The 14,079-nt window shown below is 36.4% G+C and overlaps 1 protein-coding gene across 2 annotated transcripts in view; it reads right to left on the bottom strand.

Moving 5' to 3' along the window:
- NUBPL (nucleotide binding protein like) overlaps positions 1-14,079 on the bottom strand; it is a 237,279-nt gene that overhangs the window by 3,521 nt on the left and 219,679 nt on the right. The window contains exons 9-10 of one of the 2 annotated variants that reach the window (XM_042942933.1): positions 9,165-9,285; positions 5,876-5,958 (exon numbers count right to left, since the gene is read on the bottom strand). In XM_042942933.1, the coding sequence (XP_042798867.1) occupies positions 5,876-5,958; positions 9,165-9,285 (204 nt within the window). The remainder of the gene's footprint in view (positions 1-5,875; positions 5,959-9,164; positions 9,286-14,079) is intronic. The other variant, XM_042942931.1, reaches the window with a different exon arrangement.

Here is a 14,079-nt window from a genome sequence, read left to right as displayed (position 1 = left end):
AGTATTAAAATCTCACTTAAGAGTCCATTTTTTTAAAAAGAGAAGTTCTTGGGGCACCTGAGTGGCTGAGTCAGTTAAGCATGCAACTTCAAATAAGGTCATGGTCTTATAGTTCATGAGTTCAAGCCTTGCATTGGGCTGTGCTGTCAGCCCAGGGCCTGCTTTGGATTCTTTGTCTCCATCTCTCTCTGCCCCTTCCCTGCTCGCTCTTTCTCTCTCTCTCTCAAAAATAATATACATTAAATTAAAAAAAAAAAAAAAAAAAAAGAGGGACACCTGGGTGGCTCACTTAGGCGTCTGACTTCAGCTCAGGTTATGATCTCACAGTTCCTGAGTTTGAGCCCCGCGTCAGGCTCTCTGCTATCAGCATGGACCATGTTTTGGATCCTCTGTCCCCCTCTCTCTCAGCCCCACCTCTCTCTCTATCAAAAATAAATGTTAAAAAAAAATAGTTCTCAAAATATGAATAAAGGCTTAAATTTTTTTATTGAGTACCTACTACACCAAGTACTTTGCATAAGTAATCACACTTATGTAAAATAAGCATCATCAACTCAACTTGGATAAAGAAACAGTCACAAAGTCACTAAGCTGGAAAGTGTCAAACCTGGGTCCACCTAACTCCAAAGCCTAGATCCTTCTACTACATTACATATTAAATATTTCTTTTTTTTAACGTTTATTCACTTTTTGAGAGACAGAGACAGAGTGTGAACAGGGCAGGGGCAGAGAGAGAGGGAGACACAGAATCAGAAGCAGGCTGTCAGCACAGAGCCCAACACGGGGCTCAAACCCATGAACTGTGAGATCATGACCTGAGCTGAAGTCGGATGCTCAACCGACTGAGCCACCCAGGCTCCCCTACTACATTACATATTAAACAGTAAATCCAAAGTACAAGTAATTTTAGTCATAATGCTTTATCTAAAAATGGTTTCACTCTCTGCTATAGTTAAGAGAAACAAAAGTTTTGCTTAAAAATGGAAATGCCAGGGGGGCTCCTTGGTGGCTCAGTTGGTTAAGCGGCCGACTTCAGCTCAGGTCATGATCTCACAGTCTGTGAGTTTAAGCCCTGCATCGGGATCTGTGCTGACAGCTCAGAGCCTGGAGCTGCTTCCAATTCTGTGTCTCCCTCTCTCTCTGCCCCTCCCCTGCTTGCTCTCTCTCTCTCTCTCTCTCAAAACTAATAAACATTAAAAAAAAAAAAGTTAAAAAAAATAAAAATGGAAATGCCATGTACTTTGTAAAGAAATATTTTTCTTAAATCTAGTATGCTGATTTTCACCCATGCATCTCTGTAAATACCTTTTATCTCCTAGTAGCTTTTCCAAATATTTAGGCCTAATATTTCTGTGACGACAATTTAGAGTTCACTAAGGCAAGCTGAGAGAAAGCCATCATTCTATCATCTTTAAACTCTTACTTATGTTAAATTAGAGACATAAACCTATCAGACTACACAAAACACTGAACAATTCCAGAATAATCAAATTTGCTACATTTAACCTTTGCTTTTTAATGGACTATCTCCAAGCTTAAACTTTCAATATATCACACTCAAAGTAATGGTTAGGTTGTCATTTGCTGAGAAATCTCTAAAAGTGCTTAGTTTAACAGTTTCAATTTCTACAAAACTGTTGAATTTGAATTTTTTCAGCCAGTGCTGTATCATTTCAACAAATAATTTCTGGTTCTTATCATGTGCGAGTCACTGTTTTGGGAAATCTGTGGGATGTAATGATACAAAAGGAAGGCAGAATAGCTCACTTGTGAAGACCTGGAGCCTCTGCAGTTAGACAGGCCTGAGTTAAAATCTTAGCTCCATCACTTATTAGCTATGAGGCCTTGGGCAAGTTACTTAACTCTTCTAAGGCTCAGTTTCCACATCTCCAAAATATCTAAAACAACAGCAACTAGGGCGCCTGGGTGGCTCAGTGAGTTAAGCATCCGATTTCGGCTCAGGTCATGATCTCACCGTTTGTGGGTCTGAGCCCCGCATCGGGCTCTGTGCTGTCAGCTCAGAGCCTGCTTTGGATCCTCGGTCCCCCTCTCTCTGTGCCCCTCCCCCACTTGTACTCAGCTCTCTTTCTCTCTCTCTCAAAAATAAATAAACATTTTAAAAAATTAAAAAAAAATAACAACAGCAGCTATCTCAAAGGGTTTGGGGAATATTAAGTAAGAATAAGGTATGTGAAGTGCTGGCACAAAAGAATGAAATAAATATTAGTGGCTGCAATTATTACTATTATGTCCTCAAGTAATTTACAATCTCATTGAAGACCTCATATGAACATGTACTTGTGGGTACTTTTCCTGACTGAGGAACAAGCAAACTAAATCCCTGCCTTTTGTTTAACCATAACTAGCAAAAAGGCAATATACACATATCATATATTAAAAAATATGATTCTGATTTCTCAAACTATTAATATTCTCTTTTCTTATCACCTCAGTTATACATAAAATAACACTTCTATTCGAGATCTTTTATTGAGGCATCTACAAACACAGATAATATAGCTAGATGCTGTTTGTCTGCTCTATCATTAACAAGTTAAAGGAAATGGATGGCAAACAAAGTGCAATAAGTTTTACAGGGAACTTTTTTCCTTTGTTTTTGTTTTTAAGGATCTGAAGTCCTAATTTATCATACATAATCCTATTAAAATTATAAGGTTATAGTAAATTAGAAATTATAAGATAATAGTTTCCAGTTTGAAAGACTTTATCAGGAATACCTTACAGCACACCTTTCTGTATGTCAATATTAAGATTTTTACTTGATAAAAAGGATGAAAGCACAAAATATCAGTCCTTTATGCGTCCATTACTTGTTTCCTGGACGCAAGGAAAGGCAAAAAGTAGATAGAGTTGAATTAATCAATATAATCACACAAACAAGAGGCAATGCTATTGAACGTAAGAGTTCTGAATCCTAAGTGTCCACTTCCTCTCCATTCCTCTATGGCTTTCTCTGGCTATTTTATGCTACTTATATTTGGAGAGTCAACTATTCTCCTTTCCTCAGTAGTGCTCATTTCAGAAGGTTTTGCCTAATGACTGAGGAGGTAGCAGCTTGTTGGTACTTTTTAGTTGGTACTCTAACTCCTGCCAGCTGTCTGATAGTGCCTTAAATTCAGTACAAATCATATTTTAAGTTGATCAGTATCACTTAGGTATTCACTTCCTGTGAATGTTAGATGTTACTGGGAGAGTGAAGTAGCAAATAAGATAATGTATTTAATGCACATAAGTACTGTACTCTCTTAAAACAAATTAAAGAAATAATAGCTATTAGTATAGGACCCGAAAGGTATATGATAAAATGGAACTATTGAGTTGCAGGGAAAAGACTTGTCTGTTAATCATGTTTTATCACTTATTAGTTCTGAAACCTTGGGAAAACTATTTAAATTCCTTAAATCTCAGTTTCCTTATCTGCAAAATGGGGACTATTTATATATTGTATTAAGTTGTAAGCATAGAAATTATGTAACCAAAATGTCTGACAATGTTTGGTACACTGTAAGGCTACTATTAGGAGGATGCTTCATAATAATGAGTGTAATAATTTCCATGGAAACAGAATAAATACAAGGCACTAATTTCTTTTTTTCCTTTTCATGGCCATGTCTAAATCCTAAAATTGCTCAGAAATCTTCAATATTTAAGGTTGAAAGCCTGGTATGTGAAATTCTCACTGCTTTTGCCAAGACCTCACCAAATCAAATCTAGCACAAACCACAAAGGCTTAGGCTGTTCTCATTCTCATAAATGTCAGGCAGTAACAGTAAAACAATAGGTCTAACGTTTATGACAATGTAAATGAGATTTAAAAAAAAAACAACTCCAGAAAACTACATAAACACTGCTGTTTAGAGTTTTAAATCATATTATCTTTTGATGGCTGCTTTATGTTTTCTTTTGCATTACATTCCTTTAACTTGCTTGAAAGGTTCCTCGCTTTTGAGCAATCTCAAAGAAAACAGCAATAATGGATAGGTGGAGAAAATATTAAAAAGTTTAAACTTGTGGGATGCCTGGGTGGCTCAGTCAGTCATGATCTGACTTCGGCTCAGGCCATGATCTCGCAGTTCGTGAGTTTGAGCCCCGTGTCGGGCTCTGTGCTGACAGCATGGAGCCTGTAGCCTGCTTCAGATTCTGTGTCTCTGTCTCTCTCTGCTCCCCCTCCCACCCCCCCACCCCCCACTGCTTGTGCTCTCTCTCAAAAATAAACATTAAGAAAAATTTTTTTAAATCTAAATTTGTAATTGATATAATGTAGTAAGTAATTATTCTTAGTCATAAGAAATCACCTTAGAATGTCTTTAGTTTGTTCTTGGGAGGCATTTAAAAGTGTATAATTAAACTCAATTTTCATACAACTTTCATTCTGCGTAAAGTACACCTATGATAGTTGGGTTGGCAGACTTTAATTATGAGAGTAATAAAAGGTTATGGTTTTTGCTTATCTGAAAGATTTTTAAGAAAAGACTGAAAAAGAAATTTTACATTTACCACCTAAAAGGCAGGAAAATAGAAAAACAATGATAAGTGCAATACACTACACTCTATTTCCTCAGAGATCTTATCCCCAGCAACTCAATCACCTATACCATAGATACTGACTCTTAAGAAATGGAAAGGACCTTGGGCCGCTGAGAGAAAGAACTCAAAATCAATGTACTTTACATATCCAACATTCCTGACTGTCGAATTATTTACAGTTCTTACTTCATTCACGGTTCTAACCAAGCTCATCTCTTTTATTTTCTAGTTCGCATAAGATTGGAGAAAGCCAGGAATGAAAGGAGTAGTAGTTATAGATAGTCAAAAGAACAGTACTATAAAGCTATACCCGTTAGCTAAGGGAAAAACAAAAAAAGAATAGCTATTAGAAGACTGACTGGGGCTTTTCAGCAAAGGAATACAAAAACTACATCAAAACTGATGCACCAGGTGATAGGTCAGCTTCTAGCTTACACAACAAGTGCTACTTAGGACAGAAGAGATACATATGATTGATTGTATTTCCATCTAACAAAGAGAATAAAATAAAACATTTTATTCTTAAAGTCATAAAGCTTCAGCAATCTTGAAAACCTATCAACTGTATCTCCAATGATGCTGGCTAATGAAACATAACTAGTTTTCCATCTCATCTCCCCAATCATATTTATTAAAAATAAAGGCAATGAAAATCCCATCTCTAATGCAGTATAACAATTTCCCTATGTCCAACTTAGTATTTCCTTACATTATGTTCCCTTCTCAAAACAATGAGCTGAACTTATACAACTTAATACAAATACAATAATCTTGGGCAGTTAGATACTGCTAGGCAGCAGGATAAGAATTTTACAAATGCTCATTGTTAGTGTTCTTCATAAGAAAACTAGTAGGGTAATGTCTCTTTTTTTTTATTTAATTAAAAAACTTTTTTTTAATGTTTTATTTATTTTTGAGAGAGAGAGAAAGAGAGAGAGAGAGAGAGAGAGAGAGAGAGAGAGAGAGAGAGAGGACAGAGAATGTCAAGCAGGCTCCGTACTGACAGGAGAGAGTCTGATGCAGGGCTCAAACTCAGGAAGCATGAGATCATGACCTGAGCCACAGTCAGATGCTTAACCAACTGAGCCATGCAGGCACCCCAGGTGATGGCTTTGTAAGTGAACCTGTTCAGCTAATAATTCAGAGCCAGCAATGGTATGCTTACCATATAATATAGTTATTTAAAGATGCTTTGAATAAGTTAACTAATATTTAATATATGGACTGCAAATAGATAAACTTGATCTTCCCAACTTTCTTCCTAAATATCAAAAAGTATATATCCTGTAAAAAGATACTAAAATACATATTTAAGAACATCACTTACCTCATCACTTTCAGGCTGTGAAAACACAATCGGCTGGCCTGTATCTGAAGTTTCCCTTATATTAAGATGTAAGGGAATGTCCCCTAAAAGAGCCCACCAGACATCCATTAGCACTATAAAAGTTTATACAGGCATTTGGAATTTCACTATGTGAACTTCAGAAAAAAAACAAAATTTTTATTCAAGTCAACTTGAATTATGACTATCCTCATATTGCTAAATCTCTAAAAAAGGAATTTCAAATGAAAATTAGGGGCAACATATTCCATTTGAGGGTAGTTCAGACATTGTATATGAGTATATGAAAGCTATATGGTAGCCAATCAAGGGATAAGGACTCTGATTTATTCTTTGCTGTGGGTCTTCCAGCAAGAAATGGCTTAGAAGACATTTGTAAAATTATTTCTCCCTGTAATTTCTGATATAGACACATCGTACTAAATAACAAGAGGAAAATGAAGAGGGAAAGATGGGGAGACAAAGCCCCAAAAAAGAATAAATTATCTTCCTGAGGTTGGCAGATGAGTGAGCTAAGAGAACTGCCTGAAAGTAAGCCAGATCTGTTATCTCCGTGACCTGCCTCTTTATCATATCAAACTACTTTTCTTTATGTATTAATCTATATAGCGTTATATATAACTTGTGAGCTTGATGAGATCTCAGCAAGTATATAAGACCTCTACTACAGAGACTTGTCAGAAAGATTGTGTGTCTCTCCTGAGGATATGTTACTATTAGGTGGTAGAATTTAGGGCGAAAATGCTCTGATCCATAGTCCAGTTGACTCCACCATACCTTCACAAATGAAGCCTTTCAAAAGGCTGAGACTTAAAATGCTGTAAATGGAGTCTTAAGTAGAAGAGTTGACTCATCATGGTACTGAGCATTCTTAGAACAATTCCAAATCCATGCAAAGGTTACTGAAACCTGTGTGTATGTGAGCATGTTTATGCAAAATAAGGCATTCAGCACTATGCCAGGCTACTTAAATAAAGCAGAAGTATATGTTACAAAATTACAAACCTATTATAATTTATATTATGAAGTGCATAGAGGAACGGGTAATTCATGCTCCTCTTGTCAGCAAATTTGGGGATTTTAATCAACTCTTTAAATCTTTCCTAAATGTTCAATAGCCAAATGACAAAATACATGAATATTTCAGTAGTCATTTAAATTTGATGTCTATTCTATAGATCAACTTAAGCCTGTAAGAAACTGTCACAGGGGTAGGGGAAAATATGTTATATAAAATTCTTAGAAACCCATAAAGTTTTTTCTCTTGATTTATGCCATTATAGTAAGGAAACCTGAATGTTTTCATTTCTACTGCAATAATGGAAGAAAAAAGGCACAACCTTCTCCTTTATATAGGCACCTATCAATATAGTTTCTGACTTTCAGGGACTCATAATCCTATCTATAAGCACAGAAGAGTTGATCAAGAAAGAGGAAAACCTTTTAAGAAAATAGGTGGCACACCATAGTGAGAGTGGTAATGGGCTAACAGTTGCATAACAAAGGAGGAGAAAAAGGAGTAATGGTATGGAGAGTGGGTAAAATGCAGTCTGGCCTTGAAACGCACCTTTAAGGGGCTAGGTCTGAAAGAAGCAAGGGCATATTTCAGAGACACAACTGTTACAGAGAAAGTTCTGAGAGCCATTTTCCCAAATAATTATTTAGTGCAGCCCAATGGATGAAAATAAATTAAGAGGCAGCCCGGGAGTCAGTAAAGGAGATATTAGGGCCCCCGGGAAGTTCAACCAGCCAGGAGGCCATAGCTGGGAGAGGTCTTTCCCTGACTTCAGTTCCTTTTTCCTGACTACAACCTCTTTGTTATTGAAGCCCCTGCTCCAGATCATGGAAGTCTCACTGGGCCCCATGACTGCATTAAAAGGAAGAGATGTGTCCTGAGTTGGGATTCCAAATTAGTTTTCCCATAACACTGTTAGATACAGCCATCTATAAACACTATCCATTTTTCGTGATCAGTAATCAGTATTTCTGACACATTCTCAGGGTAACTACACATTTGTGAGCTCTTGGTTAAAATGTAACTTAGTGTGATTGCTTCTCTAAGAGATATATTTCAAATTCTAAATAAATGATTTACAATATCGTATATCATACCACCCATTTATAAATCAGGGAATTATAATGTTGTCAGCATAATTCAATAGCGCCATTATAATTACACATTTACTTTATTACATAAGTGTATGTCAATCTGTTGTTATTATGCAGATTTGGGAAATTGAACTTTCTAGGTTAGTCAAATAAAAAACAGTTGCAGAGTATAATTAGTGGCTATAATTAAAGCAACGTATCATAATATAACATTAGTATTCACCTGGTACTGTGGTGGCTGCTACAGTACAAATGCATAATAACAATAACACATTTAACATCAACTTTTAGAAGTTTAATTATAATAAACAATGTTGTGAAATTCCTTGATCTCTAAGGGATCTTAATTGTTAACTTCCTAAAACTAATAATTCACTCTATTCCTTCCTTATTCAGCATCTAACATCTGCCTTTGCCCAGAACAGAAACTCATTCATAACGAAAATTATCAACACATGTTTCATAAAATGTCCATTAAGTTGCTTGTAGATTTTCCAAAAATCATGTTTTATCTAAAATCTGTGTTTTGCTCACTTAACACATGAGTTCACTTCTCATAACACTAATTAATCCTTCAATTCAGTAATGTGAATGGTATGTACAATGTAAATTTCAGGTACTATATTTCACAGACATGGCAAACACATTATAAAAAGATTACAGAAAACAGAAAATATTATCTTTCTAGAGCAAAAGGACTGATAAATTCAGAACTTATCAGAAAGGCATTTTTTCATATGCACCAAGAACTGACACTTTCAAAGGTTGCTACAACACACTGACCAGGTATTTTCATATGCCTATCTGTTTATACTGAGAGATATGTTCTCAGCTTAGCAAACAAAGTGATGACCATTATTTAAAATAAGGACTTCAAATTATAAAACTCAGACCACAAAACTCTTCTCAAACTCAATTATAGGCAGTTCTTGCTTATGGTAAAAGTGATAATTGGCAGAACAAACCTCCTCTTCAAAAAGCCTCCCACTAACGAAATATATAAAGCCAAAGAAAGGTTAACAAACACATACGACTCCTTATACTTAATTTAAAACACAAAACTGAAGACAATTCATCATTTTCTGAGACACTCTTCATCATCATCTTATCCACACCTCCCCTTCTGCCATTTCCTCTGCAAAAGAATATCCTATGGTCTTACCTAGAACATCAAGATCAAGGGTCCGTGCTAGTCTTCTGGCACCATCAGCACCAAAAATATGAGTTTTATGTTTACATTTTGGACACTGGAAAACACTCATATTTTGGACAAGGCCCAGAACCTAGAATAACAAAAACCACTGAAATCAAAACAAAGTTAAACCAAACCTCAATCCATTATTTCAACAAGTTTTTACTGAGTGCCCACTGGGTTCTAGTGATACAATGATGAATAAGTTATTGTTTCTGCTCTAAAGGGAACTCACACGCTAGTGAGAGAGCAAGACACATGTAATTAACTTTAATAATGTGATAAATGTTAAAGAGATAAAAATAACAGGGATCAAAAAATTCTGTCTGGGAAGAATAAGAGGTATCTCTGAGCTGCCCACATTGCTTGGAATTGTTTCTTCAGGTTAAGGATGAGAATAAGGGTTGAGGCCTACAGCAGGAATTCTATGTGGAAAGAAGAACACAAGCCAAGTCAGGGGAATGTAGCCACAAATGGCCTATTTGGGCTACAAGCTAAGGGGGGGCAAAGGCAGAAGCTGGCTTGGTAAAGGGAGGTGAAGGTCAGATGGTTAACATGCTAGATGCCATTCACGTGTTTCAGACTTTCTTCTTGAGACAACAGAAAACCACAAAAGGTTTTTCAAGTTGGAAAGATGGCCCAACAAAGGGTTTTTCAAGTTGAAAGATGATCGAGGTAATGTTACAAAATCAGACCCATTTTTTAGAAATTTAGCCCTGATAGCAATACAGAAAAACTAAGCAGAAACACAGGAAAATAAATAATTAAGAGGTTATTGTGAACAAAGCGTCATAGTAAATAACACCTAACAAGTACTGAGTGCTTATTATATACCAGGCACTGGGGGTAAATGGTTTAGATGAACTATCTTATTTACTCATCTCAAAAACTTTATGAGATGAGTATTTTATCATCCTCATTCCATAACTGAAAAAAAGGACACTTCTAGCAAAAAACTCTTGGCTCTTATCAGAATGTTATTATTTGAAATAAAAATTTAAAGTCTTACAGAAAGTGTCCATCTCTTTCTGAATTTCCTAACTTCTGGCATAAAAGAGATACTTTATAAACATTTGTTAAATAGACAGGTTCTGCAAATATAATCCTTATTCATATTTCTTTTAATCCCACTCTTTTTAAAAAATATTTGTTTATTTATTGAGAGAGAGACAGAGATGGGGAGAGACAGAGAAATCCCAAGCAGGCTCCACATTTAGTATTTATTTATTTATTTATTTATTTATTTATTTATTTATTTAGGGGGAGAGACGGAAGGGGGAGAGGGAGGGAGAGAAAGAGATAAATCCCAAGCAGGCTCCCCACTTAGCATGGAGCCCGATGCAGGGCTTGATCCCATGACCACGAGATCATGACCTGAGCCAAAATCAAGAGTTGAATGCTTAAGTGACTGAGCCACCCAGGTGCCCCAATCCCATTTTCTCATTAATGGAAATTAAAGCAGTGCATCGCTTCTAAAATAAAAATAAGGAAACACAATTATCAGAGGCTTAGAGATAACATGTCTATATCATCCTATCAATTCCACCAAAAAGATCATCATTACAGGAGGTATCTCTATTAGAACATGTGCATTTTAAATGAAGGATAGCAGTGATAGTCTACAATGAAACATACAGATAAGGTGATCAAATTTATTCTTCTCTCTGAAAAGAGAAACAGAAAAGACTAAAGTTTTTCAGAACACATGCAAATGAAGACAAATTGTGAGGGACATACATTCGTAGCTAAGCATTTTCTAAGCATCGAATAGATGCCATTTTGCTGATGCAAAGTATTATAAAAAATAAATCACACTGTACTTCGGTAATTCAATACCATCTCCAAAAAGCCAGAAGAAAACACCGCTAATATCACACACCTTATTTCTTTATTCACTATGTCTATATAATATACCCATTGCTTGGGCAGTTTTACTGCCATTTATATTAAATGTGATATAGTCCCCTCACTGTAGAGCTTTCAACTTGAACATAAATATATCACTCAAGAAATGGGAGGGCAGTGCCTGGGTGGCTCAGTTGGTTAAGCATCTGACTCTTGATTTCGGCTCACGTCATGACCTCAGAGTTTGTGACTTGGAGTCCCACAGTGGGCTCCATGCTGACACTGCAGAGCTGGGTCAGGATTCTCTGTCGCCCTCTATGCCCCTTCTCTGCTGTCTCTCAATCTCTCTCAAAATAAATACATAAACGTAAAAAAAAAAAAAAAAAAAAAAAAAAAGAAAGAAAGAAAAGAAAAGAAATGGGAAAGGAAAAACAAATAATGTGAACACCTAGGTGAGGGTATACTGTAATTCAGAGAGAATGGAAAAAGCATCCCTACTCCACAATCTCTTAGACTCCCCAAAACAGAAAGGGATGGAGCAAGTATTTTCAATGTATATGATTAACGTATAAGTATCTTGTTACTGTTCTCTATGCCTCAGACATGTTCTCTATAAAGACCACAAAATGTCACAAACATAAAACTATAAGCAAACTCAATATTTAATGGGCTCCTATTATATGCCAGTTACCGGGCTAAGCGAAAGGGGTAGCATTCAGTGGTGAGCAAAACAGACTTGATCCTCACACTCCTGGATAGAGAAACAGACTAAACAAATATTGCAAAAATCCACTTAAAAACTGGAAGAGATTCTCTGGAAGCAAGTACAGTGTATTATGAGAGTGTAGAACACAGAGGACAACATACCCTGGGAGTCACAGAGGAGTTTCTTGAGGAAATATGTGACGCAGAAGTTAAAGAATAAAAAGGAGGAAAAACTCTCAAGATACAAGTAGGGAGAAGTCTCCTTCAAGGAATTGAAAAGCCAGCATGGTTGAGGAATGGTGTGAGTAGTGTGAGATTTTTCTAGCAGGACACAAAGCACTAAACATAAATAAAAAGTCATTTTGTTAAAGTGGTCATTAAAATTAATAACTAAATTGGAAGACACAAGAGAGAGTGCAAAGGCAAAGTATAAAGCAGGAGGTGGTATTTATAATACACATCCATGACACAGGGCTTTTATCTGGAATATATAAAGAACTCCACAAATCAATAAGAAAAAGTCAGAAATTAAAAAATGGGCAAGGCTTAACCAGCACTCCATAAAAGAGGATATGCAAAGACCAACAAATGTGAGAAAAAAGGGTTCAACTTCACTAATCATCAGAGAAATGCAAATTAGGACCACAATGAGATATCATGCATATAAGCTTTAAGACCTGATTAGAATAGATGAATGTCTATATGACTGTAACAACCACCAACACCAAATCTCCATGAGGACGGAGAGCAAGTAAAACTCATAGTTTCACCTGAGTGTAAACGGGTACGACCATTTTGGAAAACTGGCAGTTAATCTAAATAATTGATATATGTTTAGTTTCCACTATGGCATAGTAATTCTGCTCTCAGTTATACATTAACAGGAATGTGAACTTAACATTCAACAAAACACATGTACAAAAGTATTCACAAATAACACTAATTATTCCCAGATAGAAAATGACCAAATGGCCATCAACAGTAAAATGGACAAATAAATTGTGGCACAGTCACACAATGGAATGCAACATGGTAATGAAGTTTAAGCGAAATAAGCAACATGAAAGTATATACTTATTATTCCATTTACATAAAGTTTGCAAACAGGCAAAACTAATTTATGGTGTTATAATTTGGGTTCCACTTTGGGGAAACTATTATAAATAATGCTTCCATGAATGTTTTTATACATGTCTCCCCCTTTTTTTCTTTTTTTTGCTAAGTATTTAGGTTACGCATGTTTAACTTCAGCAAAAAATGCCAGGTTTTCCAATAAAGTTCTACCAATTTACACTCCTCCCAGTAATGTATGAGAATTCCAGGTGTGACACAGCTTCACCAACATATGGTATCATCAGTCTTCTTTATTTTAGCAAGTATGGTGAGTCCATTGTGCTGGACTGTTCAAACTGTCAATGTGTTTATAATAGGAACTATATTTCCTAGAATCTTCCTTCATATATATGGCTCCTGGTTAAAGTTCCCTGAAAGTGGAATGAAAACCCGGAGGTGGCAGTGAAGCCTTAGGCATCACACTCTACTTTCCTTTGGTTAGAGCTGGTGAAAGAAAGATGCAGGAGTGTACGTGTATTCCAGTTTGCTCTCTTTCTTCCTGATGCTGTGCCCAGCTCTCCTTTGCACTGTGGCTTTAATTTGTGTTGCCATAATTATTAATGAAGTTGAGCATATTTTTTAAGAATTTTCTAATGTTTATTTATTTTTGAGAGAGAGAGAGAGAGAGAGAGAGAGAGAGAGACAGAGCATGAACAGGGGAAGGCAGAGAAAGAGGGAGACACAGAATCCAAAGCAGGCTCCAGGCTCTGAGCTGTCAGCGCAGAGCCTGACACAGGGCACGAACTGCGAGATCATGAACCAAGCCAAAGTCGAACACTTAACCGACTGAGCCATCTAGGCACCCCGAGCACATTTTTACATGTTTAATGGTCATTGTATATTCTCCTCTGTGAAATGTCTGTTCAGGATTCTTGTCTTTTTTTTTTTTCTATTGATCATGTGTTGTTGTTGTTTTTCATTGAATTGTAAGTATTCCTAGTATTTTAAAATATAATTCCTTTGTTTTTTTTTTAATTTTTTTTAAACATTTATTATTGAGAGACAGAGAGAGACAGTGTGAGCATGGGAGGGGCCGAGAGACAGGGAGATACAGAATCTGAAGCAGGTTCCAGGCTCTGAGCTGTCAGCACGGAGCCTGTCGCGGGGCTTGAACTCACAAACCGAGAGATCATGACCTGAACCGAAGTCAGACGCTCAACCGACTGAGCCACACAGGCGCCCCGAAAATATAATTCCTTTGTTGATTGATTCTCAACTTTGA

Source organism: Panthera leo, chromosome B3 (genome assembly GCF_018350215.1).
Source record: "Panthera leo isolate Ple1 chromosome B3, P.leo_Ple1_pat1.1, whole genome shotgun sequence".
Taxonomy (NCBI): domain Eukaryota; kingdom Metazoa; phylum Chordata; class Mammalia; order Carnivora; family Felidae; genus Panthera; species Panthera leo.
This window is presented reverse-complemented; position numbering and strand designations above follow the sequence as displayed.